Raw genomic sequence first — 23,396 nt, 5'->3', positions numbered from 1 at the left:
ACGCCGTGGCACATCTGAACCGATAAAGCTATCTGTGCAATATTGGCTGCTCGTCGCGTCGTTTATAAAACGTATCGGGGAAAGCTGCTAGATATGATAACGATACAATATTATTGATAAGGGCACAGGCATCGATCAGTCGATCCGATCCCCTGCAGTCCCGCTTAGGCGCGCGGCAGACTTGCCACCATTTTAATAATTTCGTACATTAAAATAAACATAGTTAAAGTTAAGAAGTAAAGGTGTAAGTTTGGAGTGCGGTGCGTAATGAGAATGATGGGTGAGGACATGGGCTACGGGGAATACTACAATTATGACAGCAACTGGGCGCCGCCGGAGTACTATGACCCTAACTACCAGATGCGGCAGCCGCAGGAGGAGGACTATCGGTACAACTCTTATGCGTAAGTAAAGCATATTTAATTGGGGAATAAACCGGGAGGGATTTGTATGAAAATGCATTAAAACAGTCAAAATAACATAAGTTTATGCTAAAAACTGTGAAAACGTCCTGTCACTTACCCATTTAATAAACGGCCGTATCTTTTTTTTTACGTTAACTTAGAACTTTGATTTATTCACAGCTTCAAGGGACTGTAGACTTGAGCATATGGTTTTAATTTCAACTCGATACCTCCACGCGTCCCCGAGATAAAGGGTCGTGACAGACAGACAGACGAACGGACGGACAAAGTGATCCTATAAGGGTTCCATTTTTCCTTTTGAGGTACGGAATCGTAAAAATAACAAAAAAAAAACTAGAGGTTAGGTACTCACCTAAGAAAAATAGGTAATCAAATTATCCTTAAGAGATAAAAACTCGATCACCCAAAGAAATCTGTCTAAAAATCGACTAGAGTATAGTAGCAAGAAAGACCTAAAATGATATGAAGAAGGATTTTTGAAAGATAAGCAAAACATTAACCTTTTGTACTGGTGTTTCTACTTTCTAACAACACAAATTACTTATTCCAAATTTCATGATAGGTAATAAATGACTTAGGTAGGTATAGGAACGATATATCCTCGTGAAATATATTTATAGAGGTCCCTAGACAGTAAACTTCCATTTGTTACATTTTACAAAAAAGATACTTAATGCTAAATTTTATTGATGTTCACTTCGTGCAGTGCCCATAAAGAAGGGTTATTTACAAAATAGAAGTAGAAAAGTTAGGGTTTTATGCACGCGAACTTAACAATGTAGGAACGCCGCTGCCAAGTGCATCCTCGCTGCAGCTCTATAGCAAACTTCTATTTCAATGATCCTATCTTCTTTTATTGAAATGCTTGCCGTCTACATGTGAATGTCTACTATGTATATATTTTTCGGAACTTTAGAAATACTTTTTAGTTACTCGTATTAGGTACACATACCTACTCGTAAATATAATGGAAATGTGTTTATTTAAGCTTTGAGTCGAGCACCTGTCTAGACACATATTTTAAATACTAAGGATTTAAGTATACAAACCATTGGTTAGGAATGACTAATGATACCGTAGGTATATAAACTACGGGTAAGTACCTAGGTACATATTTTTAACGCCAAAACAGCATTTAGATAGATTAGCGCAATAACGCTACTGAACAACTGCTACCACGTTGTGTAGGTCATCTCATCGAAAAGTTTTCCGTAGTTTCCGCTACTACCGCTGTACTTCATGTAGGTACTTAAACTACCTATCATTATAATTCAGACAAGCAGACAATATGTAGACAAATTAAGTGTGTAGGTAGGTGCCTGTATTGCAACACAGTTGATTCCAGTAAGAACATAGGCCTATCAGAAGAGTCTGTTGAGGTGACAAGCGGAATGCAAAATCCACTTTGACCCCAAAAGACCAACTACACCGGAGCTTTAGTGCGTAATTGGTACCTAAATAATGCAAACGCAGCCTTGGTGACAAACAAATTGCTTTTTTACTTAACTTACGGCCTATTAAAACAAGCAAATTATACGTTTCCGATTATAAACAAAAATTAAAGAAATACTTGATAGTGTGTTCGTCATGGTCTTGCGTGTGAACAGGTATTCGGCTGCGGCGGTTGCGTGTCCGCACTCGTGGCGGTGAAGCGGTGCAGTGAGCACCATCGAGCTCGTAATCCACCAGCTGTGCCCTCTCCCAGGCGCCCTAGCCCTTAATTGGTTCTGAAACCCTCTTCGCGAGCTAGCGTGCCACCACCCATTTAGACCCGTGCGCCTAACCAGATTGCCATAACGAAATTTCCAACGAGATCGCAAAGTCGGCAAAGTCACCAAATTAAAGGGAATCCATGACTCCGTTGGCCATAAATTCGTCTTAAGTACCGTAGGTGTCGGGTCGATGACGTGTGTACGGTTGTTGTTTGTTTTTCGTATCTAATCTGGGTCAGGAAGACGAAAGGACAACGTGCGGTTCCTACTGCTAAGCTATTCGAACACCTATTCGAAGCACGAAGCCATTAGGTTCCTTGATACAAAGTTGTTTTCAAATTAGGCATATTATGCATAGTTTAGCTGCGGTACGCTACAGGTAATGGCTTCAAGCTTCAAGTTAGTTTGGTCATAGGGTAGTTTTTCTGGCGATTGCCGGCGCGTGGTACGAATGGCGCGGCGGTATATATTCAACTTTCACACAAATTACTTTCCTATCGTGCCCGCTATCAGCCCCCATTATTTTATCATTAGCCATTGCAAATACGAAATGATCATCTTTTTAAATTCGGCGCATAATGACACGTTTGCTCGATATAAATTAAACGGCAATAAAAGCCCTTGCTTTATTTGAACCAGCAAAATTAGGTGTTGTTTCATATTGAAAGGTCGTAACATATTCACTCTTAAAATGATGTAGAGTAAGGGTTATACGTACCTTATACTAACTACTGCAGATAATTAATTGGCGTGTATTTTATCAAGTAGCTTATTGAGACCTAAAAGTGACACTCATAAACATTTATCTCCTATCTTCGAAACTCGGGTTTTTAAAAATGTGCATCTAAACTAAACCAAATTGCACCTACTCTTAACATTATTATAGGTAATAATACCAATACCAAATATACAATATTATTGTACTTATACAAGAATTTCTACTTATATTAAAGAGGCCTGGCCCTCATACCTGGCTCTCCCTTACTCCGGGCTTCAGCCGGCGCATTTGGTCGAACATTGTGTGCCTGTTGAGGGGTTCGGAGTTCTAATCCCGGTTGGACAGGTGTGCTTTGGTAATCCATTAACAGTTTTGATTACAAAATATCGTAATTGGGAGTTATGATTAATGTTAACAGTGTCTCAGTAGGTATAACTAGTTAGTGCCCCATAACTGAACAATATATTTTTTGTACAATTTTTAATATTTGAAATAATATCGGCCCGATTTTCGGTTCCTAAAATTAAGACTCTACCTAAAAAACTTTCTGTGTTATTCTAATAAAGTACCTTTTTTTAGCATTCTTAACAAGTTTTTATAAAGCGGGTACATACCTACATATTATAAGTACACATATTTCCTGTATTATAATATAATAAATAATTTTAAATACTATGGTAAGATATTTAATAAAATAATAATTATTTAGATAGAGAACTTATTTATGTACACAAATAAACTTTTTTGCGATTGGAGAATTGATTTAGCTCTATTCGGTCTTTTTTTATGCTTCCACACTAGTTAAGATCCATCGTAAAGAGCGCATAATCGGAATAATCAGATAGCGGGAGTGCCAACAATGCCAGCATATGCCTAGTGAGGCGCAGCGGAGGGCGCGCGCACCTGCCCGGGCCCGCCATCCCTCAAATCTGGCCCTCTACTCACCGTACCTCACAGTATATACGCAGCTCACATTAAACGCGTTTAATATCGACTGGTTTTTTTTATTGATGTAATGAAAAGTAACTGTATCTATAAAAGTACTTATACGATTTGTAGACTAGACATGGAAATGAATAATCTGACTTTGCGGACCTTAATATTATGACATACAATATTAAGTCGGATCATTTTTTGCTATTAATAAAGACCTTTAACATAACGTAGACCTAATATCTATGTCAAGTAGATCTACATCTAAAATTATAAAGTTGTAACTCCGCAATACAATCCTTTTTCTTAAAATCACTGTATCGTTCACCGTTTACAATTGATTTATTAAAAACAATTCAGAAACCTCTTTTCGGTAAACAATAAAGTAAGACAACGGCTCAAGTCTGCACGTGCAACATCGAGATTAAGACAATGCGAAGGCATAGAAGGGATTAAGAAAAACAATAGTTTTATGGCACTTAGGGTATAGGCGCCTCAAAGCGGGTGCAGCTGTGCAATTCATTAAGTACCTGGATTTTGGAGTTATCTTTTGAATCCGCGGAATCCTTAACAGACTGCTAAATCAGATTAGAACACCTGCATGGGCATCTCGATGTGTTATTTTTTTTAATGAGTCGAGTAGAGATTCCGGATGTTGTGTCACGTACACAAATGAGAAAAACGAGCATGCTCTTATAATTTTAGGCGGCAGTTCTACATTCTTGCCAGTTTTTAAATTAAAATAGGCGATTAACGAGCGTACTTTTTTTATCTGCATTTGATGCAAAATGAATAGCGTACACCGTTGTGACCGCTAATCATTTCTAACGATAGCGGGGAACGGGGATAAAAGATTGACCTAATATGTATAGGTGGTTACGTATTTTTTTTATATTGAAGTTTTTTATTTAGTATTGCACCTACTTATTTATGCCGATAAATGAAACAACGATGACTAACTGTTTATTATCTTTTATGACTCATCGGGTGAAATCATCTAAAATAACTTCTTTCGCCGGCGGCAAACAAATTATATTAAATACCTAAGAAAATGATTAGATACTTTATTAACAAAAAAAAGCATACCATCAGATCCACAGCGCAGGCTTTGTCACATTACATTAAGCCTATCCACCTTTTAGGTTTAGTTAAAACAGAATGTTCGTCAGAATACCACGCATCAGCAACACGCATCGTCAAAAATAGTCAAAATATCTACATAAGTAAGTAGATAGAGCCTGATAGAGCACCTTAGTAAAAGGGAAACTTAAAATGTGATCACGTAGAGCATATGTATGTAAGGATAGAGTATTAGATATATAGGTATGTAGAGTATTGATATATTCTAGCAATTCGTAATAATTATAATTTCGTTATTTTACATTTTAATACAAATAAAACTGTAAGCTAAATAAAAGTTGTCCGAAATTCTGAGAAAACCCCGTTTTTTGGTTTATCTATGTTTTATAGTTTTATTATGCGTATACTGTAAATAAAAGCGATGAGCACGCAACGATGGCTGCGATAGATATTTTAAAAACTCATTCACAATAAGTCAATTAAAGCCGTGGGCGCACGCCACTTACGATCGTTCCCAATATAAATAATTGCCCTTTGTTTAGCCCCTTTACCTTACTAAGTGCGCTTTATGGGTTTAAACTTCGTTGCTCATCAGTTTTGATATTACATTGTTTATGGACATAAAATATATATCTAGTTGGCTATCTATTATTGTAACATTCCTATATTAGTATTAGGTCTCCGAGCGAACCTCAGGCTCCCCAAATGTGTGGTGGTAAAATGCCGGGGACAACGCGGAGGATGAACTAAGAAATATGTAACTACAATAAATTTTTAATATAGGGTCAATTTCAACTACCTATTACATAGCTAGTTTGTCAGTGCACGACACCTTGCACTTTGTGACTATGCGCTGAAACTTGGCACAGTTGATTCTTAGCTGGTCATGAGCAGATACAGACCGGGAGACCTCGAGAGCCACGTCTCATTTAGTGGGGGGGAGGGGGGGAAGTTCGACGCCGCCGCGCTTCACTTGGAGCAACATTTCTCTAAAACTGTACCTATTAGGGCATGTGATATATCATTTTCGGATAAATTAAGGATGAGCTTTTTTTTTTTGGAACCAAAACAATGCACTTTCTAACAAAATAAAAACATAAAGTAGTAAAGACAAAAAAACGTATCTTGGATTTTTTCATAATTACCAATTTTTTTTTAAAGTGTTGTAGGAATCTGAAAACAAAAAATATAGTTGTAAAGCTACACTTATTACGTTTAAGAAAATATATAGTCTATTATACAAAACTGTTGTTACATGGGAGATAAAAAATAATATTAAGCGTGGGCCAGAGTGATCTCAATACAAAATATTATTAATGTGGGAAAGTTACTTATAATTTGTTCTTCAGATTTCTGCTACACTTTAAAAAAAAATTGGTAATTATGAAAAAATCAAAAATACGTTTTTTAGTCTTTTCTACTTTATGTTTTTTTTTTTGTTAGAAAGTGCATTGTTTTTGTTCCAAAACTAGATTCCTCATCCTTAATTTATCCGAAAATGATATATTACATGCCCTAATAGGTATAGTTTTAGAGAAATGATGCTCCAAGTGAAGCGCGGCAGCGTCGAACTTTCCCCCTCCCCCCACTAAATGAGAGGTGGCTCTCGACGGCTCCCGGTCTGTATCTGCTCAAGACCAGCTAAGAATCAACTGTGCCAAGTTTCAGCGCATAGTCTCAAAGTGCAAGGTCCCCATACAACGGTGTGCAGTAACAAGCCAGCTATACATTAAGTTCTTAAATTATTTTATTTTGTATTTTATATTGTATTTAGGTAATCATTACGAGTAATATCATATTGTTGCAATAAAGCTTTTTATATTCCAGATACTAACAGAGAGTTCGATCAATGTTATCCTGTTTTTACTAAAATGAAAATACAATTTTGTCGGACTAACTGGTACCTACCTGCATCTTCATAAATTGTATTTTTTCTTATTTACTCGTAATAACTTGCATTATAAGATTTATAAGATGTAATATTTTGAAAAAATGTGTCCCGCCGAGTTTGTTGCCGGTCCCATATTGGGATACCCTCCTCCAATTGAGAGGGGACTTAAATCTTCTCGAGCCAGAGGTGTAGGGTTGGAGCCGGTATAGCTTTATTTGACGTTCATAAGCGCATTGTAATATGCCTACTGCCTACCAGTGGCGGCGCGTCTAGATTGTTCGTAGGCAAGCAGTAGCTGAGTTGCCCTTCCTTTTCTTCATAAGTTTAAAGAAAATGGCCCAAGAGCCTGAATATCAGACAAGCCGATGGGAATCGAGTTCTATGGACGCTCCGCCACTGATGCCTACTTGAATAATAAATATCTTTATCTTTATACCTAATAGGTATCACTGCAAAAATAATTGAGGTATCAATAGAAAATACAATGTCATCGTTTGAACTCAGCAATGCACTGCACTAGAGAAATTTCTATAGAAAGAGGTTAGGTTCGACCGGGTTCTTCTGTAGGTGTGTTGTGCATTGTACATTACCGGTAGATAGAGATTTTTTCACTGATTTGTAAAATAGACCTATGAAGTCAGTATCGACCCATGTTATAATGCTTATTAACATCATAAATCAACAATAGAAATTAGTGAGCAAGTATTACAATCAGAACTTGCATGGATAGGGTAAGATAGTCATTACTTCTAAGTAGGGATTTCTCTTATGCATGGATGCTTATGTGTGCCATCAGATTGTGGTAACATTTTTATACCTACCCAAAAAAGTTTTCATGGATTGGAATAAACCTACTTAAAATCCTTAATTGCCTTCCAATTCCGTTAAGTTCAAGAGATCTTAAAACAATGCGAACACGTGCAAGTCATAAAATGATAAATAGTGATACTTCTCTCATTCCTACCTGCTGCGACCGCCGTCGGCGCTGCCGCCATTGTCTTTCGCTAAGTTCTTGCACATGTGCGAGATTCCAAATGTTTCTATACAATTTCTCAAGTTGAACACAAATGTAAAGTGTCCATTACTACGAAGTGGGATTTTTGACAGATGTTTCCAAAACTAATGACGGGCTTTCAAAGTTTATTGTGTTGAACAAAATGTTTTAACTGAAATTGTTTAAATACGTTTGTGTACTTTTAGTAACATACGTACCTAAATTATTTTGGACTTCAGTCAAAAAAATACTCATCAATAATCACTATTGGCATTTTGGTATGTAAGTACCTATAGGAATATTATGTCACAGGGTTGGGGGCCTACTTCAAAGATGGGCATTAACTACCAAGTTACCAAATTTAATTTAGTGTCAATATCTGTGCGAATTTTACATATTATTCTCATGTAAATATGCACAAGTAGGTACCTGTCCAATACTTTCTTATTATCATTTGATACAATTCTGAATAAGATCTTGAACAATGCGAAGCTTTAAGATGATATTAGGATATTACAATCATTGAATATAATGTTCGTTAGTTATAAGAATGGACCTATTAATAGTAATACAAATGTGTAGTAGCTAATAATAGGTAGTAAATATACGTGTTAGGATATGAATGCGTACATTTTGTATAAGTAGATACAACAATAGCCTGCAAATCATTAACAACGAAATTGTGATGTTACGCAAAAAACTCCCAAAACATGGGCTTACACGGGCTTAATAAAAACACTCTAAATGAAAATCGTTATTCGGGCATTTGGAGCGGCGTCCATAACGAACCGGCCTCAACAATGGGCTTAACGCGCGCACTCATTACAAAAAGCGACATAACATAACGCTGCGTCGAAAGCTCTTTTCACAAAGTATACTCCAGGTTTTTTTTGTTGGGAAGGCTTTAGTAATTCGCCGCGATTGGTCGGGACTCGCCCCGCCCAGGCGGGCGCGCGCGCCGATTGGCGGGGGTCAGTAGAGCACCCTCGACGCTGAGTAGGCTGTCGAGGCACGAGGGCGGCGCGGGGTGTTCTTCACCCCGAGGGCCACTCGAGGGTTGTTCAGTGCGAGCGCGGCGTCGAAGGGCGCAGCACGTGTCACGCGAGTGTTCTGTGAAGGCTTCACCATTATCCCGAAGGCGAGCTCTCCCGGTCGGGAGATGAAGTGCGAGGAAGGCGAGCGGTCGCCGCCGCTACTGCCGCCGGCGTCGCTGCTGGCGTGGAGCCCCATCCTGCTGCCGCCGTGGGCGCCGGCCTTCCTGCCGGCGCTCTACCCGGCGGCCTTCCGGTCTGCGTTCCCAGGGTGAGCCTCACCTCATCTTTGTGGCCGAAGTTTTCCCAAGTGTTTATTGTGATCGACGCTTTGTTTTTGTTGCTCTGCATTCTTTTGGAAAACAGACGGACGGTAATTTTATTTAGAAGTAGCAATAGCGCACAGGCGTAAGCGGCGAGCCCTCATAAGTGCTAAGTTTATTCGAGCTTTCTTTTTTTACTTTGTGAGCACCTAAAACGCAAGCAGTTAAAAATACCTACCTAAACTTTTCTGAATGGAATTCAAGTTACTATTTCATATCATAAGTTTAGCTGTGCAAATGGTAGAATTTAATTCAAATACCTACCTATGCATATTTTTCGGCAACATTAAACTACTTAGTTAAATCAGTACCTAAGACGTAAAGATCAGAAAATAGTTTGGTTCGGCGTATATTATTCCTAACATGTGTAAGCTCTCAAAGCGTGCGACAGTTTGCACCTCGGCTGGACTTGTTTACAACCTGCTAAATGCTCCCGAGAGCCCATTCATCAGGTCACGTCCTCACGTACAATTCACATCACAAGTTCCCGTGTTTGGAGTTGACACATACCGCCGTTTATTGATACGTGAGATAAATTAGTACCTATGCTTGGTTGTAATATGTGTAAAAGATTTAAATTAAATGTGAACAAAAAAACACAAAGCTTATCCTAGCTGGACTGGAAAAAGTGGGGGGAGGCCTTTGCCCAGCAGTGGGACATTATAGGCTCCCAATAATAATAATAATAATTATCCTAGCTGCAAATTTAAGTAATGAAACCTGTCAACAAAGCCAACCATGAATTTTAAAGCAAATCCATCGGACATATACAGGCTGGAACATTTCTAGGGACTGAGCTGAAATTATAGTGTTATCTAAGTGATCTCCAATCAAGTTATTATAATCGTAAAGCTGGATTAAAAGTAAAAAAAAAACATTAATACAATGAAATATTTTTATATCAGTGACAACCCAACAAAATTATTTACATTTTAAATTGATACATGTCATGTAATTAACAGGATCTTGCACTAATATTTAACAAACTGTATCTTTAAAACGGTTAGAAATATTAACGTGATTATATAATAAGTGTAAAATAAAGTACGTAGCCTGAACAATTCCCTCGTTCTGTTCGACCCGATATATGTAGTAGGATTAGTAGGTATTCAGTGCGGTGGTGATTCTGATTCTAAAGTTGTAATTTTTATTAATTTTGTCAGTAGTAGCTTCAACTCTAATTAAAATTATTCGTTAGTTAAATACAGTATGTATCAGAACGAAAGGCCAAGAAAGAGACCCATTAATATTTAGGTCATACTGAGCAACTTTTACTATGGGACCAACCCCGAAAACGCGGAAAAAAAATTGGATGTTTCATACATTTTGCTGGTCTGATGTTGAAATTTCCTATGGGAGAGTCAATTTATATTATAGTTACCTATGTGCATATTGTATGTAGGATATTTTGATACCTACTGACATTTTGCAGATTAGATCAATTGTAACTGACGCACAATTTTCTTAGAAATCCCTATTGTATGACTAAGTATTTATTCAAACAACCAGCCGTAAATAAGTAGTAAATCCATCTTTCTCTGAGTCGGCACGATGCTTGTAATAACCATGGACTTGTTTCATTCTTAAGGTCACGTTCTCGAGAGGTTTATAAAAACATTTTCGATTGTCGGAATGTCGTACTCATGTTTTCTTTCAATCTACGCCCTCACAATGAATGTAGAGCTTGAGTAGGACATCGTTTTTGAGTCCTTTCATTCATAACCCAAGTAGCACAGATTAGCTGTATAGCAGCCGCATAATGAAGTACGAATACGCTTGAAGCTGGAATATAAAAGCTGCATAAGAGCTGTATAAGCGTCTTTTCAGCTTTTATAACTCTTAAATGGGCACAAATTAGGCAGCCTTAAGTTCACATAGCTACTTAAGAGCGTTGTAGCAGCAATTTAACGGAATTATAAGGGGTAACAGGAGTTATAAGAGGTGTATATTAACTGGGTAAGAGACCACCAGTTACCCTTTATTCAGCTAATATGTCACATGTGCGCCCTAATACCGGGAAAGATTGACGTTGGGCTGAATAAAAGATAATTAATAACATACTTTTACACCTCTGCCTTAAAAATCAGCTATTATATTTAGTATAGTGACGATGAACGCAGAGGTGAACATATTTATATTGAAGCAAAAACGTTAAGCGCAAAGACACCATAAGTCATTTTGTTAAAGTGTTTTGTTAAATGTTTGTACATGATCTTTTATATATTAATGCGAGAAAGATCTTTGGGAATGCAAGTTTATTGACATTATATATATACATTATCTAAGAAAATTTCAGTGCGCCACGAAAATAATCAGTATTTATTTAAATGAATGATATAAATAAGCTATGTGAAAAAACTATTTCAGTGGTTTGGACATAATTATGAGCTAAAAAGTTAATAATACGTTATAGGAAGTACTAAACTAATTTAGGTTAAGAACTCAGGCACAACACCTTATTGTTACCCTTAAAAGTTGGAAAAGCAATTTCAATTTTGTAGGTTATATACAATAAAATGGCGGTCAATGTTAAAAAGCAACGTGAACCGTTAAAATTCTTATATGCAGCATACGACTGTTATATATGTGATAAAGATACTTAAGTGAACCACTATAAAGTCCAAGTCGTTATTTCGATACACTAGTGAACCTCTAACCAGTTATAAGGCATCTTGTGAACGTTTTAACAGCCGCTATGCAGACAGTCCCAATGGTAGTATAATAGGCTGCTTAGCGGTAAACATGTTCAGCGCTAAGCCATATTATGCGCCACATGTCTTCGATTATACGTCTATTGGTTTCATAATAGTTCACTCGTTCTCCCTTATAATAAGTCAGCGAAATAAAAGCTGCTTTAGCGGTAAACATGTTCAGCGATAAGCTGTATTTTGCGCCCCATGTGTTCCATTATACCTCTATTGGCTTCATAATAGTTCATTCGTGCTTCCTCAAAAAGTCAGAATAATAAAAGCTGCTTAGCGGTAAACATGTTCAGCTATAAGCTGTATTATGCGCCCCATGTGTTCCATTTATACGTCTATTGGCTTCATATTAGTTCACTTGTGCTCCCTTAAAAGTCAGCGTAATAAAAGCTGCTTAGCGGTAAACATGTTCAGCGATAAGCTGTATTATGCAATTTATGCACCACGTGTGTTCCATTATACGTCTATTGGCTTCATAATAGTTCATTTGTGCTTCCTTAAAAAGTCAGCGTAATAAAAGCTGCTTAGCGGTAAACACGTTCAGCGATAAGCTGTATTATGCGCCACATGTGTTCCATTATACCTTTATTGGCTTCATATTAGTTCACTCGTGCTCCCTTAAAAGTCAGTGTAATAAAAGCTTCTTAGCGGTAAACATGTTAAGCGACAAGCTATATTATGTGCCACATGTGTTCCATTATACGTCTATTAGCTTCATAATAGTTCACTTGTGCTCCCTTAATAAGTCAACGTAATAAAAGTCCACAATTACCTCCTTATACAGCACATGGCGTAATTTTATCCACTAAACAGACCTTATAACGGTTAAAGCATTTGATAACCCTTAAAGCTGTATAGGGTCGTAGCAAATATACCTTTATATTACTCTTTGCGTATTAATGGTAGTTTTCAGAGACGTAATGCAGCTTTTAATCAGCCCTAAGCTATATAAATATCACTGAGATCTATTATACACCTGTAGGCCCACGAGTGTGCTCTTATAAGTGTCTTAATACGCACAGAGCGTTAGATAGAACTAAAAGTGAGTAGTTATAGAGCTATCTGTGCTACTTGGGAAGTAGACTGTTGAGAGGACAAGCGTGTAAAGTGGCTTTTACGGGTTGCTCTTTGATTTGAGAGACTGTTCTGAGTGAACTACGAGTGCGGTAACATTGCGCGTTTAAATCTTTTAAAGGGCATTTTAAACTTTGCGTTTCAAAAAATCGCTATGCAATGATTTTTAGGTATTTTTGTCCTGTTAATAAAATATTCCTGTTATTGAATAAAGTCGAATTCAGGTCAACGTTAAGTCTCATTCAGTACTTAAGTACCCATATCAAGTACAATACAAACCAAAATTTAGCAGATGATACAATAGACGCAGAGCAGGACACAAAAGTTGCTGCTTATTTTATTTATTATATTATCTTCTTGTAGCTAATTAAGTAATAGGTTCTCATTTAATTAAGATACCTACCTATTAAAGAACTACCTACACTAGATTATTTTCAGCTCCACAAATTAAGTAGCTGCTGTAGTTAGTAGGTATAAATAAATAAGTATTAGAAATGGCATCCCTTACTTGAGCTTCGGCACTCACAATTAGGCACCAATCCTAAACATCATTTTTTCTTTGTCCTCAGCCTCCTGGACAGCATGAAGATGCCCGGCCAGCGGCCTGGGTTCCAGATCTCAGACATCCTGGGTCTGAACGAGGGCAAGTTGGAGCCCCCGCAGGGCGCCTGTCCAGTGGAACTGCCCCCGTACCCGCCCCACCACTACCCCCCGGAGCTGCTGCGGCACCACCAGCCCTGGTTGTCGTTGGATCACCATGACCATACTGGTAAGTGTTGGTTTTTTTAATTACTTGGTTAAATATTATATAAATAGGTAGGCCATGTTAGCAGTTTGCATCCCCTGTGAAAGTGGCAGAATTTAGTAAGATTTATTCATTTCTCTCGCAAAAAAGTGCATTTCAAGATTTCGTTTTGTATATGTGGTAGATACATGAATTACAATCGGTATAGATACGAAAAAAAAAACTCTAAATGTGACGATCTATAGTCATTTGATAAGTATGTGCGAACAAGTGCGAATAAGAAAATTTCGTAATAAAAATATTACAGTAGTTGTACTTACTTATTTGTGTTCTAACATACAACTTATAAAACGCAAAAATATCAGTAGGTAGATAGTATTTGGCAATTTATCAATAGTTAAATATTTTTATACAAACATATTATCAGGTATATAGTCCATGGGCCAGCTGGTCAAATTTTTGAAAATGGTATAAATTGGGGGTACCAAGTTTCCTTTTCACAGCAGTTAGATAGGCTTATTATGATGTTAAAAAACCATGATTGCCATCTCAAAATGGTAGCTAACAAAAATGGCCGCCAATCCAAGATGGCGGATATTGAGTTTAAAAAATCAGCCGTAACTCGAGAAGTATTCGTCCGATTTCATTGCAATTTTTTTTAAACAAAAGCTCTATATGTGAGCTTAAAATTATGTTTACATATTATATCGATAAAGTCGACCGTGAATTAGTAATTAAAGAAATATTGTAAATTTTCTTATTTTTTTGTGATACTTTTTTTTTAATTCAGTTTTTACGAAGTATCTCGTACATTACAAAAAAGTTTTAAATGAGACAAAATAGTGTGTTAAATTAGCTTTAATTTGACGTATTATTTGTATGGAACTGAAGACTGAAAACACATGGAAACATGAATTAAATTTACTTCTGTTGAAATTCATCGTTGACTAAATAACTGCGTACAGAACAAAAAGCTTCAGATAGAAGTTGTAGAGTACAAAAAACATGTTTTTAGTATAGTTTAATAATAATAGTAAAATGATAGTAATAATGGTTTTATTTTTTACAAGTAAAAACTACTTTAAACTCTCGCGTTTTGTATACTTAATTAAATTCATTAATGTTACTAACGGGTCAAACGGGATTAAATTTAATTATTCGCTGAAACGTCGGAAAAAAGGTAAAATAATGAAATTATATCGCGTTAGACCCGTTATTGACATTAATTAGGTAATAACTAGTATTCGATTGAAATAGTAATTTCTTCAGTGAACTGCGTACAGAACAAAAAGCGTCAGATAGAAGTTGTAGAGTACAAAAATGATATTTATAGTATAATTTAATAATTTATAATAATAGTAGCAGGGCCCGGAAACCGTTTTATTTTTCAAACCGGTTTCGTTCATAAACCCGGGAACGAAAAGGATTTCGTTTCGGTTACCAGTTAAAGAACTGTTCTATTGAGATACCGTTGAGATGCGTTCGCCTTTCGTTTTTGTGGAACTAAATTAACCGATTAAATTGAAAATGTCGAATTGATCCAAGTAAAAACTGGTATTCGGTATAAATAGAAATGTCTTCAGTGAAAATGTGTTCGGCTACAAATAAAGTGAACTATATATGTGTATAATATGTGGCGAGATAGGCCCTAAAAGACGGACAATCGTGGGCATTGTTATTTAATGCAGCATTAATAAGGAGTTTTGAGGCTATTAGTAACCGACGTGACATACCGGATGAATTTTTAGGTATATAGGTACTGTGAAATATCACTGCCAATATAGAGTCCATTTCACCAATATCACGTCTTTAATAAAATTACAGACAAAAAGACTCCCTACGCTCGTGGTTCGAAAAATGGAATCTTGAGCGTAGCGAGGTTTTCACTACACCAACACGAGGAAAATACTAACTGTAAAATATCAAACAAAATCAAAGCGAATCGATTCAAAATGAATGTTATTAAATGTTAATATTCAAAATCATCATTTAAAAGCCAATTCTACCAGCAAACATAAGAAAACAACTCAAAATTTGCATTTGATTACTTTGCCTCACATGTGAATAAAATGCAACTATCTTATCAGCTTGGAACAATCAAGAGAGCCTTTATCCGCTGGTGTGGTGAAATGATATTGTAACTGCAGAAGCATGTTATCATAAACCCAAGAGTAAAATCTCAAAATTCTCTATTTACTTGCGAAACTTATTTCTTACTTAGACGACCGGTCTGGCCTAGTGGATAGTGACCCTGTCTGCTAAGCCGATGGTCCTGGGTTCGAATCCCAGTAAGGGCATTTATTTGTGTGATGAACACTAATATTTGTTCCTGAGTCATGGTTGTTTTCTATGTATATAAGTATGTATTTATCTATACAAGTATGTATATCGTCGCCTAGTACCCATAGTACAAGCTTTGCTTAGTTTGGGGCTAGGTTTGATCTGTGTAAGATGTCCCCTAATATTTATATTTATTTACTTAATAGAGGATGTCGTCAGCGTAACAGATTCTTCAAATAATTTTTCTTAAATATAACTTAAGTAAAGAGTTTTTATCCGGTACCTATGTCACGTCGTTTAGTAATAGACTCTAGTGGACTCTAGACTGGTATACAATGGCGTCCAAGCTCTGAACCAGCTTGGAAGGCAAAACAGAGTGCAACTGGTATGTATCCCAGGGCACGAGGGATTCATAGGCAATGAAAATGCAGATGAACTTGCCAGAGCTGGATCTTTAGGTAACCTTATAGGTCCGGAACGATTCGTGGGGCTCTCACAGGGAACCATCATAACGGCTATTAAAGACCATACTAAGATCAAACATCAGGAAGAATGGGACAGTCTGACGGGTCTAAAGCACGCAAAGCTCTTTATGCAAGGAGTAGACTCCGGTTGGAGCAAAAAGCTTTGGAAACTTAGCAAAAGACAACTCCAAATCATAACAAGGTGTTTACTGGACATTACGGGGTCAAAGGAATTCTGGCCAAGATGGGACACTCTGACAACACCGATTGTCGTATGTGTGGCGAAGAGAGACAGTAAAACACCTAATTTGTGAATGTCACGCCCTCGCCAGAAAAATAATTAAGGACTTTGGAGCAGGATATCTTGAACCAAAGGACTTTAAAACGCTAACCATGAGCTCTATCATCCGGCACAGGGATATATGGTGGGAAAAGCTCTTGAGTAGTTGACGGATCTTTTCTAGGGGGTAATTGCGCAAAAGATCCCTATGGATCGAAGTGTATCCAAGCAAGGGCCCCCGAAAACAATAAGATAAGAATAGACTCAAAATTCCTTATTAATGCTGCATTAAAATTGAATAATACTGCCTACTGTCCATCTTTTGGGGGGGTACTTTACAAAATGGTCTTATTTCGCTACATATTATACAAATATCTAGTTCACTTTGCATCATCTTGATTTGTAGCCGAAAAGATTTTCACTGAATAACTAGTTTTTAGCTAATTAATGTTACTAACGGGTCAAACGCGATTAAATTTCATTTTTAACCTTTTTTCCGACGTTTCAATGAATAATGAAATTTAATCGCGTTAGATCTGTTAGTAACATTAATTATGTATACAAAACGCAAGATTTTAAAGTAGTTTTTACTTGTAACAAATAAAACTAATAATACTATCGTTCTAATATTATTATGATCAATTTCTAAAGTTATTAAAATATACTAAAAACATGATTTTTGTACTCTACAACATCTATCCGAAGCTTTTTGTTCTGTATGCAGTGATTTAGTCAACAGTGAATTTCAACGGAAGTAAAACCAAATTCATGTTTCCATGTGTTTTCAGTCATCAGTCCCATACAAATTGTACGTCAAATTAAAGTTAATTTAATACACCATATTGCCTCATTTAAAACTTTTTTGTAATGTACGAGATATTTTGTAAAAACTTAATTTAGAAAAAAGTATCACAAAAAAATGAGAAGATTTTCAATATTTCTTTAATTACTAATTAATGGTTGACTTTATCGATATAATATATAAACATAATTTTAAGCTCACTTATAGAGCTTTGGTTAAAAAAAAACAGCAACGAAATCGGACGTATATTTCTCGAATTTCTTAAAACTCAATATCCGCCATCTTGGATTGGCGGCCATTTTTGTTAGCTACCATTTTGAGATGGCAATCATGGTTTTTTAACATCATAATAAGCATATCTAACTGCTGTGAAAAGGAAACTTGGTACCCCCAAATTATACCGAAATCTTGCCTGGCCCATGGACTAATACGTTGACCCAAGTTTCATGTTTGATTAATTTCGGATGAAAGCGTAACATAATTATTTGAAGTATTTACTTGTTAAACATAAAACACTATGCATATTTGATCAAATATATCTTCAAATTTGACATTCACGAGTACATAATCGAATTATCGACAATGTGTGTATGGCCCACTCGAAAATAGTATTCGGTAGTGAGTTTCGAGAGGCAGAGATTATTTTTTGAAATGCTCCTCCAGTGGAGTGCCTTCACACTAATCTGCTGTTGTCATTAATTATTTTTATCGCTATCAGACACTTTTGGCGTCCGATTGCTTGTTTATTTTAACGGAACTTCCTTTGTTGTTTGTTGGACTAAGTTGGTTCAAAAATATTTAAAAAACTATTTTGTGGGTTTTACAAAACGAATACATTCTGTTTCTTTTTTTAATTGTAAATGTGAAAAAGCAGGTTTAATACGATAAGGCACCTTCTCACAAAATACAATAAAATTCAATATAAACTAAATAAATCGTATCTTTTCTTTGTTTTAATAACATTACAACTGTTTTCTGTGGAGCCGTTAACAGACATTATTGAGAGATTATTCTGTTGTCAAATTGCATCCACAAATAGCAGCTCTCATGATGATATTATAAAGTTTTTTTTATAAATGGTCGATGCTTAATGAACACTTTCCTATTGTTTCCGAATGGAGCATATAGCATAAAATTAAACTCAAATAAAAATACCGTGTCACTAAATGCGAATTACGCCAAGGGTAGCATGTTCACGCCCCACAGGCTAGGGGTCGGGGTGAATTTGTCACCAATAGCCATAGACGGCAGCTGGCGATCAATTACAAATGTTTGCGGCTGTTAGGGACGCTATTTGTTCTTTATTCAATGACAGTTATAGATTTCATTTTGCCGTCATTGTCTGTTGTTCGGGCGGGAATGTCCCGTCGGCTGCGACGCTTCGAGATTTGTTTGTAGTAAGGTCTAACTTTCATTCATGTCCATGAGTTTTTCTTTTTAATAACCAAGAATTGATTAGTGGTCCCGCTCGTTATGGTAAACACACATATGAGTATTTAAAAATGCCAGTTAATAGGCACTTTTATCTAGATACCTATTAAGATGCGTAGGTAATTTCAGGTTAATACTTTTTCGAATATTAGTTAGAATTTCTTCAGTTTGATGATCGTCTATATTGAAAACGTAAAGATTGCAAAGTATCGAGATGTCTATTCAAGTTACGGTGAAGATTAGATAACAGTTTTTATCTAAACAGCATTTCAGCTCTACATGTGTACAGGGCATGAAATTATGTGCCTACTCACGCGGGATACACATTGCACTGAAATGATAGCTCAATTACCTATGATTAAGGCAGTTATAAAGGCGCGGTTATTCAAGCACTAGATAAAAATACCTAGGTTACCTGTCAAAACAGTTTGCGCTTAATTATCTTGCGTCTTTTGTTTTCCCTTTATCATTGGAATACTAATACGGTAGAGCCATTAAAATTAGTACATATGTAGTTCAAACCGAAAATTATCTTAGAACATATCAGCCTATAATCGCTGTGCTGTCCTCTGAATAGAGCATAGACATGCATTACCATGATTAAATTCCAAGATGTCCTCATGAGGATACAAAGTACCATCTGCCGGGCCGGGGGTGGGAGTGGCTCCCCCCTCGGCCCGCGCCACGCCCAGCGCGTGTGAACCGTTTACCGAGGGCGACAACTACAATGTTGCCCCATTTTACCCTCTCACATCTCGTTTGTATGCGAACTTAGTTGGAGTTAAATGGAGCGTAACCCTGAGGATTAAGTCGAGATTTGTATGTCAACTGTAGTGGTGTTATAATTCCGTATTGTTATGAATTTATTTATGAACTCCAGTTAAGAGCAAATATGGCGCGAGGGATTTTAGTTAATACGTGGGATAATTAGGATATTAGTATTACTTGTGTACGATATGGTCGAGATAGAGAAACACAATTTGTTCATGTTTCAAATTTAAGTGTAATTTTGATCAAGAGAGAAATAAATCTTTATTAATTAAACCTACTTACTCGTAAGCATGAATGCGTAGTAGGTACGAACCTACTCATATATTTTGCATCGTATCTTTTAGCCTATATTACGCGACCCTGTGAGTTTAAATGTAACATTTTTGATTTATGGAAATATAATTATTTTTCAATTGTTTTTATCCAAGACTTTTCTTTGCCTACAGGCATCCTCGGCCAACAAGCCAGCCCTGACAGCACGTCCCGCGCCTCAGAGCTCTCATACGTGGGCCCGTCGGCCTCCTCGCCGCCCGTGCCGGACCCGCGCGACGACGACGACGAACACGATGTCGAGCCCGACGACGACGACCACGAGCACGACTCCATCAACAACAACAACGACCCCAGCATGGTGCACAAAAAACGCAAACGACGCGTACTCTTCTCTAAAGCGCAGACCTACGAGCTAGAAAGGCGGTTCCGCCAGCAGCGGTACTTATCAGCCCCCGAGCGCGAGCATCTCGCTAGCCTGATCCGCCTGACCCCCACGCAGGTTAAGATCTGGTTCCAAAATCACAGGTACAAGACGAAACGCGCGGTGCAAGAAAAAGGAGCGCACGAACTGAATGTTGGAGGCTTGAGCTCACCGCGGCGAGTCGCCGTTCCGGTGCTAGTGAAGGATGGAAGGCCTTGCTTGAGCAAGCCGGAGCTGCCGCCGCTGGGCATGGGGCTGCCCCCGTACCAGCCGCTGCACCACCAGCCGCCCGTGTCCGCGCACGGCCCGCAGCCCGCGCCCTGCTGGTGGTAACCCACCGAACCCCTCTACAGTGTCTACTAGTCCTCACGTCGCCGTTTGCAACAAGCAAACTTAGTCGACGTAGTTTCTAACAAAATTAGGAGTTTGGAACTTGTTAAATTAACAATTAAACTCGAATAGTAAATTAAATTAAAGTAAGACCTACTATTTAATAATCGGCATATAAGGTATCTGGAGTTCCTACTTATTTATATTTAGATATTCTGAAGTCTTCAGTAGGTAATCTAAAATTCTGTATCAAGTAAATTATTATTGGCAGACGTCGAATAGCTGTTTGGAGTAGGCCTTAGCTAGTGATTGAGAACATTCCATCTTTAGAAGTGTGTATATTTATGTATAAAGCCTTTGACAAGTATTAGATTAATATTATGAGAAATGACCAGATTTTATCAGAATGCAATATTTAGTTCTAAGGTTCAGTATTATTATAGTCGTGTATAGTGAATAATTATTTATATTCCAAATAAACTACTGTTATTTTACGTAACTACATACATTTTTATGTAGTTTAGAAGTTGTAAGTTGTACATATATTGTATATAACAGAAAATGTATCCAGTTACGCAAATAAATACCAAGTTACCAACAGATCCCTATCAGTCAGTCTGCATCATTGCTTCCCTATCTTATCTCGCTAGCTACATTACATAGCGAGGTAAACCTGTGTCCATATTTGTCCCATACATCGCGCAGTGTTGCACACTGCTCCATTCCCAGTTCTGTGTGAATTTAAAATAAGCTAATGGAAATGTGTTACATGATAAATAAATTATTATCAAAAAATAAATAAATGATTGAAAATACACTTTCTCTTTTTCTTGCTACCAAATGCTTACACAAATCAAATGTTTGCAAGTCTATAACAAAATAATTAAATAAGCGATACCTTATAACTACTATTTATATCAAAAGGAGACAAAACCGTCAATTAAAGAAGTAGGTAGGTACAAAATGTTGGTAGTTTCAATCTAGCGTACCTACAGTACGGCTGTATTAATATTGTATGAAATCCTTTGTAATTGAATATAAATTCCGATTTTAATTTGTAACGTTTTTCTACCACCCACTGTTAACTAGCAGTCTGCGTTACTTAAGCCCAATATGTTGGTCGTTAGGTACTTATAGGTACGACCAAAAACCAAAAACAGCATCGGACCGCTCTTGGGCTACATAAGTTACAGTCAGAAAGTATAAGTTACACTTCCAAACCTTACAGTATCCTTAACTTTCTGGAAGAAAAGACAAACCTCTTTTCACCATTCAAAGCGTTAGTTAATCGATGAGGAAATTGAGGCGGCTTAATTCTTAAATTACACAATCCGGTGGAAAATGTAATTATAATAATTAATTCTGGGAAGAAATTCAAAGGTGTATGTGAAGTCCCCAATCGGCATTGGGCTAGCGTGGGACTATAGCCCAAGCCCTTTCGCGCATGAGAGGAGGCCTGTGCCCAGCAGTGGGACGTTTATAGGCTGAATTATTATTAATTAATTATTTGGATACCGCGCCACTTTAATAGTAGGTAGGTACTATACCTCTGACCATCCCATCTAGGATAACTTTTATCGAACAGTTACTGATGTCAGTACTAGTATTGTTTACCGGTTAAACATTTGCCTCGGCTTATCTAATCGAGCTGCCGATAGCTTGCGACCCGATTACTGTGCCTATACGTGATAACTTCTCTCCTCACCTGTTCTATTTAACACCAAGACTTATCTATTGGCGCGCAGGTTACCTAGAACTATGTAATGATTCATTCTCGGCTGAAAGAAATCATAAACTATCATTAATTTGATACTATAAAATTTATTTTCTGTAGGCTAAGTAAAATTGCAATTTAAAATAGTCCGTGATGAAATTAATAACTGATATTAGGTAAAATAAACCCGCTCTAGCTTTCTTCGCCGACGGGATAGTTGAGTAAACTTTTCTAAAGAGTTCTCTTTACTTAAATGTCAAAAAATATATATAATGTAGCCTATATAATACGTCCCACTGCTGGGCACAGGCCTCCTCTCATGCGCGAGAGGGCTTTAAACTTAAATTGTACAAAAATAAATTAAATTGACCCAAGTAAATCAAATGGGTTATTCTAAATACAAAATTATAACAAAAATAAAATTGGTTAGTTCTTAACCATTAAAGTCCTAAGCCGAAAAACACATTTAGTTTCTGTTTGTAGTGAATTGAATAAATAAGTACCTGTTTTTACAGATAGGTACGGTAACTAATACGATTTTAGATACAAAATAAATATAGACTTTTAAAATCAAGATAATTTCACCGATTTTTGTAATGACATATGTAACAAAAGAAATAAGGTTCCGACGTATTCGTGCTTTTTAATTTAAGTTATCAAAACTCTTATCACATGTTTTCTAGTAGGCAAGTACCTAAATCCAGTGGCACTTCCAAAGAAATAATCATTCTAAGAACCTATTCAAAAATGATTACTATTGGTAGTTGTTTCAGATTAGTCATCATAATTCACACATTCTGTAAGTTTTATCATGTTTTCACTGTTTAAATGTGACAAAATACAGAAATAAGTTCATTATATTTTTAGTGCGCAAACATTATTATATTATGCTCTTTAATTTTAACAAAAAATGGAAACACTGAATTTTGATGATTTGATGATATTTTTTTAATTACATAATTTATATATCAACAAGATGCTACATAATATTATTAAAATTGA

At 36.8% G+C, this 23,396-nt stretch overlaps 1 protein-coding gene across 2 annotated transcripts; it reads left to right on the top strand.

The window, feature by feature from the left end:
- On the top strand, window positions 1-21,493 carry LOC134796757 (homeobox protein XENK-2-like). 2 transcript variants are annotated; one of them, XM_063768970.1, is made up of 3 exons: window positions 1-404; window positions 13,453-13,652; window positions 20,103-21,493. In XM_063768970.1, the coding sequence occupies exons 1-3, from the start codon at window positions 268-270 to the stop codon at window positions 20,681-20,683; spliced, it is 918 nt and encodes a 305-aa protein (XP_063625040.1). In that variant the 5' UTR covers window positions 1-267; the 3' UTR covers window positions 20,684-21,493. The 2 variants fall into 2 exon arrangements, with proteins under 2 accessions (XP_063625040.1, XP_063625039.1); XM_063768969.1 differs by lacking the exon at window positions 1-404 and adding an exon at window positions 8,355-9,055.
- Window positions 21,494-23,396: the final 1,903 nt, after the last annotated feature.

Source organism: Cydia splendana, chromosome 14 (genome assembly GCF_910591565.1).
Source record: "Cydia splendana chromosome 14, ilCydSple1.2, whole genome shotgun sequence".
NCBI classification, from domain to species: Eukaryota; Metazoa; Arthropoda; class Insecta; order Lepidoptera; family Tortricidae; genus Cydia; species Cydia splendana.
The sequence above is the reverse complement of the archived record's forward strand: the minus strand, read 5'-3'. Positions and strand labels throughout refer to the sequence as shown.

Excerpts from the sequence above, each read along its gene's own strand:
- LOC134796757 (XM_063768969.1), top strand. The coding sequence starts at position 8,913 with ATGAAGTGCGAGGAAGGCGAGCGGTCGCCGCCGCTACTGCCGCCGGCG. Across the intron at positions 9,056-13,452 it reads TTCCGGTCTGCGTTCCCAGG|CCTCCTGGACAGCATGAAGA; the intron begins GTGAGCCTCACC and ends CTTTGTCCTCAG. Across the intron at positions 13,653-20,102 it reads GGATCACCATGACCATACTG|GCATCCTCGGCCAACAAGCC; the intron begins GTAAGTGTTGGT and ends CTTTGCCTACAG.